General features: G+C 40.3%; 1 protein-coding gene across 5 annotated transcripts in view, besides 1 other annotated feature; it reads left to right on the top strand.

The window, feature by feature from the left end:
- Positions 1–24,895, top strand: part of shakB (shaking B) — a 165,980-nt gene that overhangs the window by 76,431 nt on the left and 64,654 nt on the right. For 3 of the 5 annotated variants that reach the window (NM_001258859.2, NM_001298574.1, NM_001258858.2), the window contains one exon: positions 21,323–22,185. Coding sequence is in view for 1 of the 5 variants with exons in the window: in NM_134566.3 (NP_608410.2) it covers positions 24,274–24,632 (359 nt within the window). In the remaining 4 variants the exon portion in view is untranslated. Of the gene's footprint in view, positions 1–21,322; positions 22,186–24,163; positions 24,633–24,895 lie in introns of those variants that run through there. The other 2 variants (NM_078701.3, NM_134566.3) reach the window with 1 other exon arrangement.
- Positions 6,295–13,839: a mobile genetic element.

Here is a 24,895-nt window from a genome sequence, read left to right as displayed (position 1 = left end):
ATTTTCGTGCTTTTAAAGCCGGAAAGTTCACATTTCCCGTTGCGCGACTTTAATTACAGCTGGTTTTCCGGGTGGGCTGGGGAAAATGGGTGGGGAAGTGGGCGGGTAACTGGGAGGTGCCGTCTTCCACTGGCTCTAAAACCGAGCCACAAGAAGCATTCCTTCAGCCCGGCACAAAATTACACACAGCACCACCTAGTTTGGCCGCCTAAATTCCGCCTTTCCCCTTGCACGTAGTTAAAAACTTTTCGTTTGCAATTTTTCTTGAGCTGGCAGAGCCATTATTTCTGGCATTTGCCCCCTGAATCCCGATTCGTGAACCCGTAGCCCCCCGAAGCGCCACAAAACTGCAGCAAAATGGGGAGCATGTGCAACGTGCAGCGTCAACCAAAAAAACTCTATCAATTCCCAGAGTCGAGGGTAAATTTAAATGCGGCTTCGTCTGCTTTTTTTGGTTCCTGCACTATTTTTGGGGGTTAATGTGGAAACTTGTGCACCAGAGAAAAAAAACATCTGTCAGGGTTAAAACCTTGTCTGGCAGAGAGCGGGTTAAAGTGGGGGCGGAAAAGCAAAAAGAAATAAAGTAATCTGGCAGCCCCCAGAGAAAGCTGACAAATCTAAAGGCATTGCCTCCGAAAACTTTTGGATTTGTGTCAGCAAAACTCCATCTCTATCTCTCTCTTTCTCTCTCTCTCTCTCTCTCTTTTCCCTAGCCGTCTATTTCCGGCTCACTCTAGCCATCTTTTTCGTCTACTCGTGTGCGAGTTTAATTTTTGCTTTCAAAAACAAGACTGGTCGCAGAACGCATCAATCAACGGACAGAGATTGATGTGTGTCCACAGGCGGGTTAACAAAATCCACCCCCACCTCCTCCTACACCAGACACGCCTCCGCCGCCCGCTTAATTAGCCAGAATGAAAGGGAAACAGAAACCAGAGGGCGAAAAGGCAAATCAAATCCAAATCCTTGGCCAAAAGAGCAGAATCATTCTCGATTTCCAGGCAATTCTATTACCAATAATTGAAACTTAAGCATGCCATTAGCTTTTGCTTTAGTTGGCTCCCAGGACATATAAAACCCCCCCCCCCCTCCCCATGCAGCACACAATCGGCCTACACTCACCCACACAGATACATTAATGGGATCAGGTGGAGGAGGGGCATGTGGCGGGAAGTTAGTGCCCAGACAAACATTAGCATGTATTTTTATCATTTATATGCATGGCAGGCACATGAAAGTCATCTTTATTTTATATACCCAACTTGGGGCAAAGTTATGCGAAGCAACGGAAAATAAGAGGCGAATACCCTTCGTAAAATATTTTCACTGGACTGGGAATTGGTATTCCGCGAATTTCGCAAACGGTTTTCGTGAAAAGATTTGGAACAAAGTAAAAGTGACAGTGATTTCCAGTTTTCATGATAGCTTAATTTCGCCATTAAACATTCTACATTATACTATTGCACAAAGTCTCAGAATATATAATGTTTCAGGCTCAAATCTCCCTTCTAGAACGCTGTACACGTTCAGCCTCCAAAAGTTAGGGCATCCCAACTGCACTTTATTAGGTGAGAAGGGACTGCGGGTCCTGTCGAGTCCTCGAGTCCTCGTGTCCTGTCGAGTCCTCGAGTCCTGGACTCCTCTGAGTTACGACCGCTGCGACAATAAACCGACGCTCGAAGCCGTGACGTAATAGATTTTACGCGCCCATAAACATTCATAAAACATTCTTGACCGTAACTCACATAATCGTGTAATCTTTCCGCCTGTGCCACCCACTCGCTTTTGTGTTTCATTAAATAATTCATTTAATTTGATTTCGGTTTGGCGCTCCTCTCGTTATTTTTTTTATTCGCGCCAGCAAATCGATTAGGAATTCACATGTATATATGCGATGCATGCAGGATATATATCCTCGAAATATATGGGGCAGAGCGGAGCGGCCAGTGGCTTTTATGTTCGCATAGCAACCCCAACTCAGTGCGCCCCTATCGGAATTGCAAATTCACTCTGGATGAGAAACATCCGCTTATCCACTCCCCCCCTGGCAAAAGCCATAGCAGACGTACACTTCAAAAAAAATTTAGCTTATGCCGAATCAGAGAACCAAAACCGTGCAGCAGTACATATGGTTTTGGCCTAAAATGGAGAACAGGACAATTGACGTTTCAACAGTCGCATAAATATTGAAAGTACCTTAAGGATACACGTGAATGCCAGAATTATACAACTACTAACTGCACTTAAAGCGCACAAAGGTTTCAATAGGCCTATTAGCGATGGCCCCACAGTTTTAAGTGACTTTCAATAAACTAATTTGACCAATAATATGGATAGGAACAGGAATATTCTGCCAGTGAACTGCACCTATACCACGAATATATATGTGGATATTTCCCCCCCATATCTGTTTGTTTTGCCTCTAAATGGCTATTTGGTTCTCGTTTGCTTTTCGCTTGCCTTGCTCGTGTTGCCTTGAATAACTTAAAACTGATTTAGTTGTTTGGGGACTTGCCATATTTTTATGGACCCTGTGCACGCTTGCGTTTTGCAGTGGCTCTCTAATCGGTTATTGGAGTGATCCATTTAACTGGGCGCGGAATCCCTGAGTCCATGGAGCACTGCAGGATGAGTCAACTAGTTGATTAGGTTACGTTTGCGAGCCATTTGCCACTTCCCCAGCCCAGCTTTGGGCACGGTTGTTGCAAGCAGTTTTCCGTCTATCTGGATTAGCAATTGACATTGAATTGATTAGCCCATAACCAATTTTGAAGCACTTCGTCGCCCCGCTCTTGGGCCCATCGTCAACCAGTCTTTGGAAAAAGCCTCTTGAGTTCTAGATGGCTCTTTGTTGGCTTTTGAAGGTCGTTGCTGGCTTAATTAGAAAAAAAGGCAGTCGGGCTTTTTCGAGAGGCGCACACTTTTGTTAGCATATTTTCCGAGATTTCCCCTTGATTTCTGTGTGCTTGAGGTGAGCACTAGCCGAACATCAATCAATTGGCTGAGACTTGTCTCAAGGTGGAGCTCGTCCACCTTGATCTCTTCTGCGAACCTCTATGGAACTATGGAACAACGGAAAAATGGAAAAACGGAAAATCGGAAAAGGGGCGGACTCAGCAGAAAAAATTCCCTTTTGATGTCGGTGCAGAAAATGAGATGGGAACGTGTTTATCTAGTCGCAGGGCTGGTCTAATCAGCTGATGATGAGCGATGAGCTCGGCATTGTCCTCAGTTCGGTGTTGATTTAACCCTTGGGTGCCCATGCTTATGGGCCCAGGCCCATGTCCATACCCATTCATACACATCCTTGCGGGACACTTTGACTAATTAGTGCGCCAGCGGAAAATGATCAATTTGCATTTCACAGACGCCAATTACTATGGCCTAAATAAACTTGGGCACACAAACAAGCTGGGTGACTTGTGTGTGTGTGTGGGGGGGGCTTTAGAAACAAAAGATCTCAGTAAAGGGTTAAGGGATTCGCCTTTTTTCTTCTCCGACTTAACCCAAACAAATCGTAAATGGCCAAAGGTGAGGTGGCACATTTGAAGAAATTGAATTTTCAATTTATGGTTTCACTATCTCTGGCCCCTTTTTTCTCTCTCGGTTAACTGCTCGTGTAAGCTAAAAATTTTATCACTTGACAAAAACATAAATTTTCCCTTAGCCCCCTTCCGCACCCCCTTCAGACCCCGTTAGGCCCCTTTAACCCTCGAACGGCCCAAGGCATGAACCAAATTTTATGGCTTTGACGAGGTGAGTCGAGGGGCAGCGCTACTTCATATTCAAGTCCCGAAAGGCTAATAAAGCATAATTTAATGAAGCATATATGGCAGACGCTGGCCCAGGACTTCCGCTTTGTGTAAACAATAGTTTATAATTCGCACACACACACACACACGCACACGCAAGGGGCAATAAAAGTGGCCCGGCAAAAGGGTTAAACACGCCGAGACTGAAACGAACAGGGAAAACAGGCCCACAAGGGCCGGGGAAGGGTTAAGGGAAAGCCAGGCGTTTTTCCTGATTACGGGAAATACCCTTACCCATTGAGAGAGAGCTCACAAATAATTCAACAAATCGGAAAGTATTTTTTCTAATATGAGTGGTTTCAACTTTCAAAATTAAATAATGAATGCTGATACAGTATACAAATTTTATAATATTTGCAAAATTTTAACACATTTAAGATAAGAATAATTATTAGTGGTCAGTTATTTTTGGATTATTAACAATGATCCCCTGGACTACAACGTATTATTGCATACTTTTAGACACCTTTGTATTTTTAAAGCACTTCCTTTGTATTTTGAGATCTTTTCTTAGCCTTATAAACTAATTTAGTTGACAACAAAATGAACCTTGAATAAGTGGAAATGCCCTGGCTGGGTAGTTTCCTTGGGTCCGTACTTGCTTCCCGGGTTAAAGGTTTAAAGTGTCCGTCTAAAATATGTCCTGTGCATGTGTATGTGTTACCCAATGATCCCTGTGCTGGTGTGTGTGTGTTTGTGTTAGCCCGACTGTCGCTCGCTTGAGCACGCCTACGTGCCTTAATCAAAAACGGGAAAGAGGAAACGGGGAGTGCTCCTCTGAATAGGCCGCAAAAGGTCGTGATAAGGCCAGCAGCCAGGTGAATGAAATGAGGGCCCCAAGATGAGTGCCACAATTGAAAAACCTCCGAGTGGGCGCGACGGGCCGAGGGGTGGGATAGCCAAGGGATGGAAGGGAGGCCGTTCTACTACTGACCACTTTGCATTAAGTATGATTGCACTTGGTCGAGATCTGGCAATTATAGATATGCGCTGTGAATGTGTCTGGCCGGCTAATTACTATGATGGGGACCATGGGGCTTCAAAACGGGAGGAGAACCAATATTTTTCATTGAAAGCAATGGCTTACAATGAAAAGATCTGCACTTTAATCTATTACTGGACTTTCAATCTACAGGAAAACCTGTAAATTACTTTATAGGTCAGGTAGTAAGCACAGAACTTCTCGAACGTGGGAATGATTCATGTACCAATCTCAGACCTTAGACTGACCACAAAATAACTTTAAAGTATTAAACGAACGCTCGCTTTAAATTCAGGATAATATTTTGAATTTCTGTTCGCTGTCATCGGTATCGCGCTGTCCCCACGACTCCCATCTGATGAAGCTCCAGCGAAGGTCCCAAGCTATCCCAATCTGTCCGCTGTCACCTGTTTCACCTGTCCGCTGACCTCTCAAAAAAAAAAAAAAAAAAACGAAAGAAAACAAAAGCAAACAGAAAAAAAAGGTAAAATCCAGTCAAACCTCAATCGTTTTTTTGTGGCATTTAATTTGGCCACACTTGTGCGAACGGAGGGGGTTCTTTTTCGGGATGTGAGAGGTCCGATCATAAAAACCAGAAGGGGAAAATGCCCCAAAAAAGGGAACCCCAAAGAAGCGCAAACACACATACACGCCGCAAAACGAGCAGCGACACAATATGCTTGGGCTTTCCCTTTTCCGATTTCCCCCTTTTTCCGCAACCACCCCTGCATTTTCCCGACCAGTCTGTCCTTTACATTTAAATGTTATTATTTTTTATCGCTGCGCACATTTTTCAATGCCCTTTCTATGGGCTTACCTAATCTTTAGCCACAAAAAGAGAAACTGGTATAAATTGTAGTCCATCACTTTAAATTGTTTAAATTATATTTTAATCTATCATAATTGAGTTGAAAAAAATTCAAAGGTTTTTAAAAGTTTTGCAAAACTTTCGACTTAAGAATATTTGGAAAATATTGATGTCTCTTTATCTGGTTAATATTATTCATTTGAGTATGGTTCCCGTTAATGAAACAGAGTATCTTGCAGTTCTGTCGCCTTAAATAATAATTTATCTGGCCTTTTGTCTTACTTTCTCGCTTTATGGATTCCAAACCCTTTCGCTCGCCTGGCAAAATATGCTTTTTTCCAGCAACACCTTTGTGGAACTGAGTAGGTTTATTGCCGCCTTTTGTCTTTGGGTCCTTCGGTTATGTCCTTTGGTTTCTCCCACCGAGCCCTCTTTTGTGTCTTGTGTTCTGTGTTATGTGTTTTCTTTTTCTTCGGACACCTTTTCGACTTTCTGGCCACATTGTGTTGATTTTCGCAAGGAGCCAGATAGACGGGACCTTCCTTCCGCCTCCTGTTTGAGTTTCTTTCGTGGAGCTGACAGGTAACTCAGATTACCTGAGAAAGTTAAACAACTCAAATAAATTCTAGCATTAGTGTGCGGGCTTAATATTTGCTTTATTATTTTGTGGGGGATGTTTGGTGTGATCAACCTGTAAAGTCCCAAATGAGAAGACTTTACTCGTTGAGTTTTTGTAAGAAACTGATTTTATTTGGAAATATCTTCGGTTTAAATAGGTGACATGAGAATCGCATCTTAAAGTAAATGGCCTACGCAGAGGCCTACGTAAATAGTCCCCGCCTTATCGAGGTCCCACGCTCGGGCACATCTGCCTATCTTGAGCGGCGAGGACCTTATCTGTGGTCTCCCACTAAGGGACTATTTTAGGAGGCGGGGAACGATCTCAAGTGACTGACTCATGTAGTGTGCACTTAAATTACATGTTTTTGAGCAATGCACCCATGTCGCCTTAGATAACAAAATCCTAAATATAATTTATCGCTCTCGATTCATTTACATAAGATATGAACGGAGCCCAAAATTGTAAGTCTTTAAATATATTCGTGTTCATGTGTGAACATTCTGCCAAAGGGCCAGCAAAGCTGAGATGTACATTAGTATATTAGTTGCATTTATAACAGTAGTGGACTGTATTTATTTGATATATGTTCATTTATTTTGCAACTAAGATTTCAATGGGCCTAGTTTTTCTGGCTTTTAATTTTATTGGATTACAATTATGGTTTATATTATTTTTAATTCAACAATTTGTACTTAATTAACTTATTTTAAACATTTTGCTTTTTCTATGTAGAAGTACATTTTCTCTTAAACAACGATATAGTGGACTGTATATATATTTTTTGTTATATAATTTTATTTTTTATTTACTATTGATATTTATAGTACTGGCAATGGACCTGCAAAGGTTATTGCTTGCATTCTTTGTTGCACAGCACATTTCCGTATGAAATATATTATTAATACTACCATTATTATTAAAGCAATAATTAATCCAGCATGTCCGGAAATATGATGGAGATCTAAATCTTTCAATTTTTTATGGTTCTCTTTCATAAATTTAATTTCATTATTCAATCGTTCAAATTCCTCAGTATGATTTAATATTGATAGTTTCAGCGGATCCCAAATAATCTTCGGCACTCCACTAACTTCTCCTATATAAGGTGTTGATAATAATTCTTCACTTTCGGACTGAATGTTATGGTGGGCAACTAGAATTTTATCGTCGGTTCTTGCCGTACAATATGGCGCAATGCTTAAAACTCCTTGCTGAGGCAAATCAAACAATTCAATTTGAGAGCCAGTACATTGCAGACGGACTTTTGAATTCACAGGAACCTTATTCCTTTGCTGGAGCGTATGCAAATATTCACTTTTCCACTTAACCCAGAAATCTTTCCTCATTTTCTGGATAAGTCTCCACCTATCCAAATTTCCGATTTTTTCATCTTCCATTGGTTCGACTATTTCTAAAGGTGGTCTTCCAATTAAAAAAAGACCTGGTGTTAAAACTTCTTGTTGGTCCTTCTCACTAACTATAGTGTATAATGGCCTTGAATTTAAGCATGCTTCTATTTGACATAAAAGAGTTGACATTTCTTCGTAAGTCAAAATAGTGTCGCCGATTATACGCTTTAAATGGTATTTCATTGACTTAACTCCAGCTTCCCAAATACCTCCGAAGTGAGGTCCTGCCGGGGGAATAAAATGCCAATCAATCCTGTCCTTTTCAAGCTGCGCTGCAATCGTTATATTTTCTTGTATTGCATTAAATAACTCTTGATCTAATTTTCTTGCAGCTCCTACAAAATTTGTTCCGTTGTCTGAATAGATATTGGAACATTTTCCCCGTCTAGCAATAAATCTTCTGAGTGCTGCTAAAAATGCGTCTGAAGTTAGATCGCTTACCATTTCTAAGTGTATGGCTTTGGTGGCCATGCAAACGAATACAGCAACGTATCCTTTAAATGTTTTTTGGCCACGATTTTTTGAACATTTAACATAATAAGGACCTGCGTAATCTATTCCAGTATTAAGAAACGGGAATGTCATCGTCACTCTATATTTTGGCAAGTTACCCATTATTTGCTGAGCTGTATTTTGTTTATACCTTGCACACGTTACACATTCTCTTAAATACTTTTTCAACGAATTTTTCAACCCGAAAATCCAATACTTTCTTTGGATATAGTTTCGCATTAGGTTTATCCCTCCATGCAATGTTTCCTTATGAGCATTTTTTATTAATAAGCTTGTTAGGTGGCATTTTTCTAAAATGATTGGATGTTTAACATTAAATTCTGCATTGGAATTTTGCAATCTTCCTCCAACTCTTAGAACCCCATCCTTGTCCAAAAATGGATTCAATGACAATATTTTATTATTTGTCTTGATTTCCTTTTTGATTTTAAGGCACTTTATCTCTTGCCTAAACTGGTATTCTTGTTGTTTCTTAATAACAACTGTTTCCGCTATTCTTATCTCCTTTACTGAAATAATTGATGAATAGGCTTTATTTCTTGTTTTCATCTGCACGAATCTATTTATGTATGCTATTATACGTATAAGTTTTTCTATACTGGAATACCTTTCTATTAATTCGTAAATAGGATCATCTATTTTGTCATTTAATACCGTATTTATTAAGACAGGTTCTTCTACAGACTGCTGCCGAGGCCAAAGTTCTTTTGGGTCTGCTAGCCATTTCGGACCTTTCCACCAAAAATCACAGTTGATCAACTGGTTAGAATCCACTCCCCTGGATGCTAAATCTGCTGGATTATCCTCTGACTTAACATGATTCCATTCAGTATTTTTTAATTTCCGAATGTCATCCGTTCTTCTTTTTATAAATTTGATCTTACTTTGACCACTGTTAATCCATGCTAAGGTAATCGTGGAATCACTCCAAGCATAGATCTCCATTATATTGTCAATTGATCCTTTTAGTCTTTGGATTAATTCACTAAGCAGGTGAGCTGCACACAGCTCGAGTTTGGGAATTGTCTTCCTATTTTTTATAGGGTTGACTCTACTTTTGCTAGCTATTATATTAACATGAGGTCCTACTTTAGCATAGACTACTGCAGCATATGCTTTTTCGGAGGCGTCCGCAAATCCGTGAATCTGAATGACTGAAGAACTGTTTGAATTAATCCACCTTGGGATTCGAATATTCTCTAACAATAATAAATTTTCTTTATATTTTTCCCAATAATTTTTATCTTCTATGGATAATTCCTGATCCCATTCACTTTTATTTATCCAAAGTTTTTGAATAAAAAGTTTTCCTGAAACCGTGACTGGTGCCAACCATCCTAACGGATCAAATATTTTTGCTAGCGTTGATAACACAACGCGCTTATTTATATTTTTTGATTCATCATTACAATTTACGCTGAACTTAAATAAATCCTTTTGAGGTTCCCATTTTAGTCCTAAAGTTTTAACACATTCATTTTCGATAATATTGAGAACCTTATTGTCCCCTGTGTCCTCCACAGTGGTTAATATTTTGGAATTGTTGGAAATCCATTTCCTTAAGTTGAATCCAACTTTCTGCAATTCATGGGGAATTAATGTTATTAATTTATTAGCTTCTTCTACCGAATCAGCTCCAGTCATTAGGTCATCCATATAGAAATCATTCCTAATTATTGCACTAATAACTTGGTTTTTACATTTATCTGCAATATCTACCAGAACCCTGGTAGCCAAATATGGTGCAGATGCAGTTCCGTAAGTGACTGTGGTTAATTTATATGTTTTAATTTTTTCTTTTGGAGAATTTCTCCATAAAATATATTGATATTTTTGATCATTATTATCTATTTTAATTTGTCGGTACATCTTTTCAATGTCTGCCGAAACAACAAATTCCCATTTTCTCCATTTAATAATAATGTCAAAAATATCTTTTTGAACTCGTGGCCCAACCCACATTATGTCGTTCAAACTTTTGTTATTCGTAGTTTTTGCTGAAGCATCAAAAACTACTCTCAATTTGGTCGTAAGGCTTGAATCTCTAATCACTGCCTGGTGCGGTAAAAAATATTTGCCTTCATCACTCACTTCAATCATGTGTCCTAAATCCATGTATTCATTCATGAATTTAGTGTAGTCAACCTTAAGTTTTTCATTTCTTTTTAGTTTTTTCTCCAGATTCATGTAACGAGCTATCGCTTGTTTCTTTGAATCTCCTAAGGTGACATCCTCCTTGAATGGAATTGACACAATGTATCGCCCATCTGAATCTTTTTTTGTCGTTTTGATAAATTTATTTTCACAGATTTCAGACTCGATATCATCTTTTTCTTCTTCTTCCACTTCCCAGTAGCGATCTAACTCTTTTATTTCTATTGTTGTGGCTACAATGGTTTCTTTTCCTTTGGATTTTTTACATCCAGAAACTATCCACCCGAAATCAGTTTTTTGCCCAAGGAGACCGTCTATTTTTATAACTCCATTTTGCAGAATGTGAGTATATACGTCTGCTCCAATGATTAAATCAATGCGACCCGGTTTATTAAAATCGGGGTCGGCTAATTTAAAGTTCTTCCATTTTTTCTGATCAACATTAATCGTGTTGACTGGAAGTGCCTTCATAAGTTTTGGGAGAATAATTGCTTCAATTTCTAAATTTTTCGGAGAATTTCTTATCGAAATAACCGCTTTGTGCTTGGAGATGCACGTTCCTGTGGAAGATACTCCACTTATTTCAGTATGAGACCGAAATTTTTTCAATTTTAGAATCTGTGCAGACTCTTCTGAAATAATTGTGCTTTGAGAGCCACTATCAATCAATGCTCTTAATTGTTCAAAGCCTCCATACCTCGACTTTACTTGAATCAAGGCCGTGGCCAACAAGGCTTGACCTGTTGTTCTACACGTATTCACTTTTTCTGGATTATGACCTGCAAAGTGAAGTAACGTGTGGTGAGGTTTACGACAAGTCGAACAAAGCTGCTCGCTTATACATTTTTTACCAAACGGATGCCTCAGACATCTTAGGCAAATCCCATTTTTTCTTACCCAGTCAGACCGTTCTGCTGGATTCATTATTTTAAATTTATGGCATTGAATTAAATAATGCCCTGGTAGTTTGCAATATGCACAATTGTCACTATAATTTTTATTCTTGTTATTATTAATCATTTTCTTTACAGGTTTTACTTCCTGTGAGAATGATGATATAGAATTGAGCCTTTGCTCTAAAAAGTCCATGACATCAGAAAGTGCCTGTATTTCTTTTGTCTTTTTAACATGGCTTTCATATAAATTGAGTGATTCTTTATTGAATTTCCGAAGAATTATGTGAGCGAAAATTGCATCCACATCTTCTGGTAATTGTGCCTTTAATTTTATAATATAAATTGACTCGTTAATCGTGTCAATAAATGTCTTTATTTGCTTATTGGATTCTAAATTTAAATTTGGCATATCCATAAGCCTATTCATATGATCTGAGAATATGTTTCTTTTATTCTCATATCGCTTGGTCAAAAACTCCCAAGTGGCTTCATAATTTTCTCCAGAGCCGAGCAGTAAATGAGTAACCACATTTCTGGCTTCTCCTTTTAATGCTGACTTTAGATAATTAAATTTGAGAGAAGGACTGAGATCCTCTCTCACATGTATGAGCTCTGTAAAGAGTTCATTAAAAAGATCCCATTCTTTGGAATCACCAAAGAAAGTGGGAATCTGTATTTTAGGCAGGGTTGGTAACTCCTCCGCCTTAACAACCGTCGACATTTCAGCTTTATTTATTGTGCCACTGAGTCGACTATTAATGGCTGTAAGAATATTTTGTTTGTCAAATTCAAGTTCGCTAATTTCTTCTTCGAATAGCGAACTCTCAAAATGACTATTCACCTGTTCAATCAGGTTATCTATTTTATGCCATAAAAATTCAATTTTATTTTTCCTTATTTTAAGGAAATCTGGACTACTGTCTATTAGTTTAGACGTATCTTCTAGATATACTCGAAATTGGCCAACATTATTACGAAATGCCTGCTCTACTTTTAAAGCGTTGTTTTGTGCTATACCCTCTTTTTCAGGGTGACCACGCATTTCAAGGTTTAATGTAGGGGGAGGGTTTGATTTAGGGACAGTGTTTGATTTAGGGAAAGTGTTTTCTACCGACTCGCCCTTAATTTTTTCATTTTTATTTTTAATTTTTTCTAACACCATCATTATTAAATCATACTGCTTCGCGTTAAAATATTCATGATCGACAACGCCGATCTTTAACAAATTGCTATGATTAGCAATGAAACATTTTTGAAGCTCATTTAATTTTAGAATTTCTACATCTGTTAATGTTGGTTTTACTTCCAACTTTCTAATTTCCAAAATAATTTCGGACTGCTTCTTAAGGAATTGAATAGTCTTTTCTGACATCATTTTGAAAATTTTTTGTAATTTCTTAATATATATAGTACGTGTATATGTATTTTATATGTATTTATATATATATGTGTGTTTGGATAAACAGAAAATTCTTGTTTTGACTTAGCTGATGTCGTTGTTGTTGCTGCTGCTGTTGCTGCTGTTGTTGCTGCTGTTGCTACTGCTGTTGCTGCTTCTGCTGCTGCTGTTGTTGCTGCTTCTGCTGCTGGTAGAGGCTCCTTTGAATTTGACTTCCTTCTCTTCTTTAAGGCTCCGTCGATGTTTAAAGATGATTTTTTTTTTTTTTGGCACGTTTTATTATTTTTGTAGTCCAGTCAGATTTTTTGTTTTTTAGCCATTTATTTCGGCATTTATGCTCTTTTGGCATATACACTGCACTCTCTTTATGAGCTGATTTAATGCTATTAGAGCATTTATAAGGCACTGTTTTCAGGCACTTTTTATTTAATTAATGCTCTTTTGGCATATACACTGCACTCTCTTTTTGAGCTGATTTAATGCTATTACAGCATTTATAAGGCACGTTATGCACTTTTTAATTTCACAATTGCTGATGTATGGCCTCAAGCACGCCTTACCACAATTTATAATGGTACACAAAGCAACCTTTAGCTATAGACTATAAGGTGCTTGTTTTAAAACATAAAAGATTCTTTTGTATCTTTTTGCTTTTTATATTTATACTCTGTTCCTTACCTTTGGTAGGGGGAAACAAGAGTCACTTATTTTTGCTACCTTTAGCTGTAAGATGCTTAAAGGAGCTGGCCTTTCTCTGAGTTCCTTACCTTTGGTAGGGGGAAACTGCAGAGTCGATTAAAGGCTCGATTGACCAAATGTAAAATCCCAAATAAGAAGACTTTACTCGTTGAGTTTTTGTAAGAAACTGATTTTATTTGGAAATATCTTCGGTTTAAATAGGTGACATGAGAATCGCATCTTAAAGTAAATGGCCTACGCAGAGGCCTACGTAAATAGTCCCCGCCTTATCGAGGTCCCACGCTCGGGCACATCTGCCTATCTTGAGCGGCGAGGACCTTATCTGTGGTCTCCCACTAAGGGACTATTTTAGGAGGCGGGGAACGATCTCAAGTGACTGACTCATGTAGTGTGCACTTAAATTACATGTTTTTGAGCAATGCACCCATGTCGCCTTAGATAACAAAATCCTAAATATAATTTATCGCTCTCGATTCATTTACATAAGATATGAACGGAGCCCAAAATTGTAAGTCTTTAAATATATTCGTGTTCATGTGTGAACAAACCATATCTGTTGCTTACTTTTCGGGGCTGTGAGAAATAATGAAAAGTAAATTTCTTTCAATTCTCTAATTTTCGTTATGACTATTTAATAATAAAAGAGATTTGAATACAATTATGGTTCGGAACCAAATATGGTTTAGAACATTTAAGATTATAAATGCCTAAATGTACTTATGCTTACGAATTCAGCTTTCCTTTATTTCTATAATACATATATGTACATATTAAAAACTCAATAATAAGGCATTTGATACTTAATTAAAAAGTGAAGAAGTGAAAATTAAAATTGGATTAACCTGTTTGTCATTCAGGTACTTAATCTCAAGTGCGTTACTTGTAGGAATTCAAATATTCCTAAAGAATTTCCACCTTCAAGCCTTTCCACGTTTTGATTGCAATTTGATTTAACGAAAATCGCTTGTGAAAAAGGCTTTTATAAGTGCAGCAAGAGGGTACCGACGATATCCTTTGGATTCAATCTGTTTTGCATATTGAATCAATAAGAGATTTAAGCCGAGATGCAACGGGAGATGACCAGTTTCAATCCGTCTCTCTCAGTTCCAATGGCCGCCCTTTTCCCTCGCCTTTTCCATTTCCATTTGCGGTGCCTGCAGCTTTTTATGGATAATCGATGCTTAAAGTCGAGACATACTCAAAGGAGGGCGGTGAATGCGGGGAAAAGGACGAAAGGCGAACAAAAACCTAACGACAGCTTAATCCTTTTAAAACTGAGACCACATAAAAGCTGCAGAAACAACAACAACAGCAGCAAACAGAGAAATAAACCGCAAAGCGGCAAAAAAAAGTAAGGAAAAAAGTAAGAAAAGCTGGGAAAAGCGAGGAAAACTGAAGAAATCGACGACGATGGATGATGGGCGATGAGAACAATAAGGTGCTTGAGAGAAACACCCATTTCCCACCCGCTTTTCCACCCCCATTCCCTCATTCCTCCTTCCCCACTTCCCCACGCTTTCCCACCTATTTTCCACATCCCAAGGCAAAGAGTTGAAGCGACTGCGTGACACAATAAAGACAACCCACGCCACAGGCAGGGTGTAATAACTATAAAAATAAACCGATGACAAAAAAGAAAAACCAAACAGAAACAGGGACGGGGAAAAGCCAAAAACAGACAGCGGAAAAGTAAGCCCAGAAAAGGGATTAAGTGGGAAAAACGGGGAGCTATAGTTCGCCTTGGCCAGCAAGAATACCTAGGAAAGCCCCCCTCGGCGAAAAAGCATTTTTTCCATGAATTGCCTTCACTTTCGGTAAAAAAAAAGCCACAAAAATTTGGGGAAACAAATCTGTTCTTTTCGCAAATTTACAATCTGTCCTTTACCGCCAAAAGGAAGTGTAAAGTCGAAAGTCGAAGGCTGAGCCAAGGCTTATGCAAAAAGAACCATAAAGATGTAAAATTGTCATTTGATAGGCGATAAAAAGTAGCTTAATAGTTTTTAATAGAAAACCCCTTTTTCTTTTAATAAATCTGTTTGTTAAACCACATGACCAACTTCTTCGACTTGCCGTTGTTTATTTTTCTTTTGTCTCAAATTAGATTTCAAGTCTGGGGTAAAAACTCAGCTGCAAACAACTTCTGTTCTGTGCCACTTATTTGTTTTTCCTGGGAGCCATTAAATATTGAGCAACACTTGAAGTGCAGGTCCTTTCCTTGATCCCTGGACTTCTCCCCAAGTTCCTGGGCCATAAAGCGGAGCAAATTTGTTGCTCTTAAGATGCTCATAATCGGTTTTGCCAGGATACAGCACACACCCGCACACAAGAACACTTTATTGCTGTATTAAAGCTGTATTTTGGCCTGAAATTTTCACCTAAATTGATTCTTAGACGGCTGGGAGGAAAAAGTGATGGCAAAACTTTCTAAATTTCAACACGTATACAAATCCCATAACAAAGCCTTTTAATGGCACCCAGGAAGAACTAACAAACCACATTAGCAGAGGGATTGGATTGGATTTGGTTGTGGGGTGCTCTGGGTGCTACGTTCTGGATGCTGTGTTTTGGGTCTGGGAAAATCTAACTAAAGTTGCCACGCATATTTGCCGAGATTTGCTACACAACAGGAAGACATTACACACATCCTGCCAGCGGACAAATCCAATAATAAATCCAGGACACTTAACGCCTTGGCCGCAGCCACCATGACCCACAAACTAGCTAAGGGATTGCCCAAATCCTGGGGAGCGGGGATAAGAATGGGGCTGGGCAAATTTGAGTTGGCCAAGTTTCCCAAACGAGGGATGCAAATCGCCGAAAACCCAGCGAAGCGTCAAGGAGCCAAGGACTCATGGGGAAGTCGGGGGCGAACCACTAAGGATAGTGCCGAAAATCCATATCACCCATTTTCGGGGCACTCTTTTCCACGCCAGGACACTGAATTTTCCTTGGCTTATTTCGGTTCAATTGGCTGGGCTATAAGCTGGGAATAAAGTTGTTAACAACACTCGCATCGATCGAATTTACATAAACTTCAACTATAGGATCTTTACGTTTTACTATTTTATATACAATACTGTTTTTTTTTTAGTAGTTAAGATTTTCCATCGAATTACAAATTTCGTTGCAGTCAATAAAATTTGAGCAATTTAAGAAACGTTACGTAAACATAAAAACAAAATAGTTTTTTTGTGACTACAGTGTGCTAATAGGGCATCGCCTAGTCCATTCGATCCGTTTTCCAACTAAGCTGACATTTCCGGATTTTCGGTAATTTAATTGAGCTTGCGGTCACAGCGCCGAGGAATCATGGCAAATTACTTGATTCTGATTTGATTTGTCTGGATAACAACTCGCCCGATTCGGGCTTCCCCCATTCCCGGGACTTATCCGCCCCTTTGCCGGCGCCAGAAGATGATTTTCTTTTGTTTCAAGTGGCCGCAAACACTTTTGGCCAGAAGGGCGCATCCCTTTTGCCATGGCAATGGCTAAATGATTGGACCAGTATGGGAGTGCGATTGGCAGTAGGCTCGTCTGATTGCCCAAAACTAATTTGAATTTTATTGATTCGATTCGCGGTCCTGGAGCCAAGGAGTCCTTGCCGGCTTTTCGCCTGTCCCAATCCCTGGCAAAAGGATTGTGTCCCCAGCTGAATGCTTTTGATCCGCAATTTCTGGCCTCGTTTCCTCCTTTTTTAATATGCCAAATTGTCTTTTAATGTGATAAACGCATATGCTCATTGAAATCGCATTATCAACGCGTCACTCGGATGTCCTTTTGGGGAATTTGCATGCATTTATACCCGTAAGTAGCTTAAGTCGATGTGACAAATTTTTGTCCTCTTTTCGGGATGCCTGTTGACACAGGCTCTTTTAGCTCCTTTTTAGCTCTTCGGCGTGTATGTGGTATGTGTGTGTTCAAGGACTTAGGCTAGTTTCGGCCGGATTATCGGGATTTTCAGAGCTGTGCTGTTAGATCTGAGTGCTACACCTCAGCTTAAACTTTTCAGTGAACTCTCGAAGACCCCGTCGACATGGGCAAATATGCCCTGCCCCACGGATATAATATTATTAGTAATTACACAGGAGAAAATGAAATTTGATTAATTCAATATTTGCACTCGCTTTTTCCCCCTCGAAACGTGCTGAAGCGAAAGTTTCTCTCGGGTGTGTGTGTGAATTTCCATGTTTGCTTGGCTAATAAATTCCGAGAGCAAAAGTAATCAAATAATTGCAGAATATACAGAAACAGAAACACGCACCCACATACACATGTTTTTCGCCATGTTTTATTGCCATTTTATTTCATAAAATTTACGAGCCACAAAAAGTTTGCCACTGCCACCGGAAAAAGGCCCAAACACACAATGAAAGTGCCCAGAAGATGTAGTGAAAGTGGAAGCAGTTTGCCAAGAATAATAAAGTTGAACAAAGCACTGTGAGTCTATCAGTCAAAAGTGGCGGAAATCGTGTTTTTTTTTTTTTTTTTTTTTTTTTGTTTGCTGGTAACTTAATATTGATGACGCCGCTTAGAGGAGCCCCGTATCTCCCGCTCTGGATGGTAAAAACCCAATAATTCTGATAAATCGCGGTTAATTCTATGGCTAACCAAGTGACGCGCACTTTATACTGTAGAAATTAGGACAACTTACAACTTTACTATTCCGCTCTAAAGTAGCATTTGATAGGTAAAGTTTTTAAGTTTAGACAGTTGTTGGCGGTTGTGTGAAGTACGAGCAAATGAGTCATGCGATTAACAGGTTAGGTTATTCAGAACGCGTTCATATATTTAAATACTAGCTCCAATCGTAATATTTATTTCCTGGTTCCATTTTACGTTTATCGCGCATTAAAGAAACCTACTTGCAACACACTTCGTTTGATTTTTATTCACTCAGAAGTGTGTGCATATGTGTGTCGTGGCGAAAGGATTCGAGTTATTTCCTTTACAGCCCATTCCAGTTCCAGTCCCGTGGTCGTTTTGTGATGTCTGAAATTTCATTTCGCACGACTCGTGCATATCGAATTCCCCTTTTTTTTTTTTGTTGGGGCTTCGTTCGGGGATCGGAATCCTGGTCGAGGACCCCCAAGGAACGGGGCCACCCACATTGTCACTTTTGTGTGCCTTCTACGTGCGGTTGATTGATGGATTCGCTTGTTTACTTGTCAAGCCGCAACAAGAATGTACATTTGGGTTGTGAAAAGTGCGGGCGGGCAAACGGGAAAAGCGGTAAAGCGATAAAGCGGGAAAAGGGGAGAAAGCTGGGGAGAACGGATTTCAAAATAAGCAATAGTCAGCAGTAATCGTGATATATCATATTGCAGACCGTAGGGGAACAGCAGCCGCATGATGTGGGTCTTTTTCCGCATCGATTTCAGTTTTCCCGGTCCAAAACTCTGCTGTTTTTTAGCCCCCGTTTTCCTTTTTCTAAATTTTTCCCTGACAGCTGCCGCGGGGCATTTTAAGAATAAATTTTTAAGCCGGCAAATGTAAATTCCGACTCGATCGGAGACATAAATCATAGCAATTCATTGCCCCCGAGCACGCACTCCCGGGCCATTGACGCCAAGACAAAGCGCTTCCTGATGGGGTTAAATTGGCCAAGGACTCGGGGGAGCCGCGGTAATCGGGCTCCAAAGAACGCTCAGAGCGCCAAAGTGACACTCACGTTTTACGGGCTTTTAAATACAATTCGGATGCAATTTTCATTTCTGAATGATCCCCGAACGAACAAATCACAAGTGAATGAATTTGGTTTTATTTGGTTTATTAAACTAAAGTCCTTAAACTCTTTATTTTGCTATTTATGCGATTCAATGCAAAAGTAAGCCATTAATAGACATATTGGTTAATAGTGTACTAAATGAATAACATATAAAAATAATGAAAATCAAAATAAACATATATGTTGGAAAATTGTACAATCCAAAGATGCAAAAAATGAAAGCAAGTTATATTTTTAATGAATAAAACTTTATATCTTATTTTTCCTATAAATTTTGTGAATTTCTTCAAGACGGTCATCGTAAAAAAAGTATGAGGATGAGTGTGTTTTATACTAGTATTTTACTTTCTTGGATTTAAACAGCAAGTGTCAGAAGCAATTTAGCATAAATTTCTCGAAGGGAGACCGTCCGACCCGGAGTTTAGCTCTATTCGGACTGTCAGCGGATAAAGTTTTTGGGAAACATGAAAAACTTATTTTCCACACAATCTTTAATAATTTGCACCCGGACATATTCCGAGATGATCTAATAAAATTGCCTGAATGTCAGCAAAATCCCATTTGGAGTGGCTCAGAATGGCACTGGCCTTTCAGTCTCGCATTTTCATTTCTGTGCGTGTTGCTTGAATCTCATTACAATTGCAAAGGAAAGCAGGAAAGGCGGGGAAAAGCCACGCAGCCAGTTTCCTTGAGGCCAAGAATACGCATTTCATTTGCAAGAAGCAAGCGCCACTAGTTCTCCCATTTCCCGACCCCCTGAACTAGCCGGGGGAAAACTCAGAAAAGCCATCTAAAAGTTAATTACAATTGCCTCAGCCAGCTCCGCTGCAACTTTAACTGCCGCAACGAGTTCGCATTACGCAGAAACGAGGCAAGCGAAAAAAGGAGCACGTGAAAAAAAAATGGGAAAAATGTGCTATGCGAAGAGGAAAATACCCTGGAATGCTAAAAGAAAAGATCTATAAGAATGCATTGAAGATGTTCCCGGAAGACCTGTTCGCAGCATACAATACATTTGTGAGGAGCAAAAAAATGTTGCCAGTGTTGAATAATTTGAATAAGTATATTGAATAATATGCAGTAAGAACAGATCCGTCGGACTCAGAAGGCCATACTTGCAGCACAGTTTTAGACAGCTTTATGGCTTCTTGTTGTTGTGTTTCGAAACTAAACTTCTGTGTCCTGAATAATTAGTAATTTTAACGATTCCTATCATAATTGGACAGTTTTTTCCCACCCTTTCCAAGCTTATGCTGTGATACAAGCCGTGAACCTTATCCTGCGACTTTGGTATCCTGCCAGGGTATCCCGAAAAAGCCAGCCCGCAATGGTGCTCACCCGTAAGCTGTGCCAGTGGCGGGAACAGTAATGTCAGAAGTAACTGGCAGTGCCAGTATCTAAATGCTGCAGTTTTCGCTGCGAAGGGGGCGTATAAATATTAAAAAGAAAATCTGCTACATGGCTACGTGCGACGCATTTCAACGCAGCCAACGCGACCTAAGTGAACGCCTGCCCCTTCCACATTCCCGACCATGTTCCACACACACACACGCACACAAACGAGTATGCAAAGAGGGTGGTGGGGAGAGGGAGGATGGTGAAGATACCCAGATACCCAGCAGGTCGGACAGAGGGAAAAAATGAAGAGAAATTTACTTTGACATATTTTTGTGCTTAGCAAAGCAAATACTTTCATTATTTTTGCTGTTGGGCACAAAATTTCCCTCTCTCGACCACTTTTATTCGACCCGCAGGAAAAGCGGGCAAAAAGAATGGAGCTGCATTTGAGTGGCTTAAAACATTCTGCGGTCCACACCCACAACTTGACTGGAAAATGACGGAAAATCCGGGCCGGTGGCGATCGGGGGTAGGGCAAAAGTCCACCCAATGACCTAAACGTGGACGGCATCTGTAGTAATTTGGCAGGGTTTTTTGCCTCTTCAACGGCGCTGATTTTAGATAGGTCACGAAAAAGTTACCGAAAACCAGAGTGCGATTAGAAATTTTCATATCTATCGATTATTTGTGGCATCGTAAAAGCGCTAAAGAGATTTACCGAATTATCAATCCATGTCATAGAATAAAAGAAAGCTTCAAAATTTCAGAAAAAAAACTTAAATTGATTTTTAACAAATTGACGATAAAGTTTTGCAGAGAACTTTGGTTTTTGGTTAAGATTTAAATATTCAAGGACATCTCTTGCGGAACAAAGGCAACATAAATATATAAATGATTTAATGAAATTTGTCATTTTCATAGCTAAATCTCTGCTAAAATGCATTCTTTTTTCTTTATATTTTCAGATCGTCGAGTGTCTATGAGGACAGCTGAAAGTATTTTCTTTTTTTTTTTGGGGGCGCGGCTCCAACTGCCCCACGCCCACGCACGCCTACAGGAGCAAGTGAGACGGCAGACAGAGCGAGTGAGAGGGCGACAAATGTGCAAGCGGCGGTGAGTGAGCGGATTCGGATTCGGTTTCCGGATTCCGGGGGGCTGAGAAGGAGGTAAAGGCGCTGAAGGACCCAGGAAGAAGGCCATGGATTGGTCCCGGTGGCAAATGGCCAGAGAAAGAGCTGGCAACCCTGGACAAGTCAGGAACAACCCTGGGCGCAAGGATTGCGATCACGAGACCCGATTGGAGTGGTTGCCCATTTGATTCGTTACGTCACACGTAGGTTCTATCAGTCAGTCAGTCAATCAATCAGTCAGTCAGTCAGTCAGTCACCCAATCAGTAAATCAATCGTGCCACAGTGCTCGGTTATCGTTGTCCCCTACATCATCAGTAAAAAGCAGAAATACAATACCAAGCGATTAAGACATGCACATTACTGTAAATACTCAAAACTAGTTTCATAAAAGTAAAAACCAAAAACCGAATACCAACAACAAAAACCGAATAACCAAATTGAGAAAGTGCAGTGCTCAGTGTTTACCGACAAAGGAAAAAGAGGCGGCGTGGAATATCGAGTGGGGAAACTTCAAAAGTGAGAGGGCGGCCGGGGGCTGCCCCGCAAAAGAAAATCTTCAAGATCAACAACAACGAAATCAACCAGAAAATCCACTATAACAAGAGAAACAACAGCATAACGCCCCCAACACTGCCAATGACATTGCCATTATCAAGAACAACGTTCGTTCATCATCGTTCGTTTAGATTTGACACAAGTGAGTCTAGCTTATACTATCATACTATCTATTTTATCTATTAGGTGGTTTCACTTTAATTTAAAACTCGAGTTCCGTGGCCTAAAAGTATCGAAGTTACAAAAATATTGATACCTTTAGTCTACTGACCTAGAGTTTTCTTTTTCGTGGAACTTCGATATGCATTGTAAGCACTATTAGTTATAAGTGAACTGTAAATATTATCCCTCGTCAAAATATAGTTGTCATACATATAAGACTAATACTCTTGCCGCATCATAAAACATTCAAAAGTTTTAAGGAAGAGCACTTCCTACTCTTAGAAGATCTTTATGAATGTAAAATTCATATTTCAAACATTGATAGCTATATTTGGTAATTGTATATATGTATATTCCCTGTCTAAAACCTAGTTTCCATACATTTTACGGATCTCCTTGCTGTGAGCCACATCTCCAAAAACCAATTCTACTTTGCTTACTTGAGACTACAGTTGCTTTTGCTGTAGCATGTTAATCACGTCCAAGAAATCTTGATGAGTGAATTATTAATTGGAACTAAACACGTTATCCAGAACTGTTTCGTGATTAAACACTATTCATTACGAAGATGCCGTGAGAAATTCAATTTATATGATTTACCTGTTGATTACCTGCCAGAATTGGTTTTAATACCTAGCCGAGTTCTTAATGTGAAAATCTGAATTTTATAATTAATTTATAAAGTAAATTTAAAGGATAAAAATACCTAAAACGTAAAGTTTAAAAGAGTAAAAAAATTAAGGGCCATAAAATAAATTCTTTACCACAACTTATACTACAACTGTAGGAACTTGGAACTAGATTATGCATGTCCCACAAAGTAAGTGATTTAGGGATCTCAGTGAAATACTCATTAGCGCGTCGAGCTGATTACTGAATAGCCCTTAGTGATTAGCGACTAGTGTCAAGTGCCATCAATCAGAGTTGCTTTCGATGAATCACTTAGCCGACAGCTGCCGCGAATGCACTCGTTGCAAATGTGGCGCGTCGGAGGGCGAGTTGCACTCGCCATCCATCAATTAGTTGAGCACTTGCCACCCCCACCACCCAGTTGCCCACCCACTCAGCATATTCGTTTAGTCAGGCGCAACCCCGCAGGGGAACTCCCGCGTGTCCATTCCCTATCGCAATGGCAATCTGCAATCTGACAAATCAAATCTTGTATGCAAAGCAGCCAAAGCAAAGCGGCAACTGGCGACACGAGCAGCAGCAAAAGCAACAAGGCGACGAGCAATTTGTACGAGCATTTGTGCCAACAAAACGCTGGCACGCAGGCGAGCAGGAAATAAGGCAAGCTGGAGAGCAGGAAATCAGGCAAGCAGTGAGACAGGCAAGCGAAGTGAAAGCACGCAAGTGAACTGGAGACAAAGCGAAGCAAAAACAAAAGCATAGACGCAGCTGAAAAGCGCCCAAGCAAAAGTATCGAAAGCAGCAGAAAAGGTACCAAGACGCAAAAGTAGTGTAATAGTCAAATCAGATAGGTTAGTAAAGTTAGGTAAGGCAAGAAGGAATTCGTAGGCTAACAAAAGCTGCAAAGCACGAGAAAAGCAAAAGCACGTAATAGATATTTTCAGAAGCAAGAAAGCGAACCAGCAGATGAAAGCAGGATCCAAAAGAAGAAGACTAGTCTGAAGAGGAAAGCAAGAAAGCAGCAGACAGAAGAGCTAGCAGGCAAAGCAAGTTAGCAAGCAAGCAGATATAACAAAAAGAATAGCAGGAAAGCAAGATAGCAAGCAGGATACCGAGCAAGATAGCCTTATTCCAAAGCAAAAATCAAACAGTCAAGTAACCGATAAGGAAGCGAACGCAAGCAGATTAGCAGTAGAGCAAGTTAGCAAAAAAGCAAGTAAGCAATATAGGGAGCAGGAGACGACGACTAAATAGTTGCGTGACCAGCGCGCTTTGCTCACTAAACAGCGTAATTGGTCATAAAGCGACTGCTGCGAATGACCCGCACGCCGGACTAACCGACCGTTTACGGCAATTACTAACCGGAGCAGAGGAGGTGACAAGCAATTAGGCGGTCGGCAGGCGGCGGCGGGGGGTCGGCCGGCCCCCCCAACCCCGGATGTATAAGCCGGACACGCTCACGCGCCGCGGCAGCCTGAGATCCCTGCGCAGCGCCCCGCTCCTGAGCACCGTGCTCGAAAGCACGCTTTCACTGACCCGCATTCACCCGATCGCCTCCTTGGAGCTACCCGGCCTCGACTATGCGGTCCACTCGCAGTCGGCCTTTGGCGCCTACGGGCTAGCCCACCCCCGGGATCTAGCCACCTGCACCTCGTTGCGCAGCGGCCTTGCGGCGATCACCGCGGCGTCCGCTTCCGCCGCCGGCGGCGTTTCCCAGTCGCAGAGCGCCCTCCTCGGAAGGTACGGGCCCAACGCCTCGATTCGCCACGGAGAAAGAAAGATTGTCCAGCCAAAACGGTAGGTCCTCGCTATCTATAAGGTCACCACCACCATAGGGACTAGAGTCATATGTCATGAGAGGTCTAGTATATCATATCTAGTTAGTGCTTATCTGGGGTCAGATCCAAAGGACTTACGACAGAATAACTTTTTATAAGTGGATACACAGCATCCGGTTTAACCATTTAATAGCTTTGTTTTAATCAATCAGTTGTCTGGCTATCAAGAGATAGAAAAGCATATAATAATTGGTTTATAGAATAGCCTACAGAATGCAAGGG

The sequence above is a fragment of the Drosophila melanogaster genome, chromosome X (assembly GCF_000001215.4).
Source record: "Drosophila melanogaster chromosome X".
NCBI classification, from domain to species: Eukaryota; Metazoa; Arthropoda; class Insecta; order Diptera; family Drosophilidae; genus Drosophila; species Drosophila melanogaster.
The sequence above is the reverse complement of the archived record's forward strand: the minus strand, read 5'-3'. Positions and strand labels throughout refer to the sequence as shown.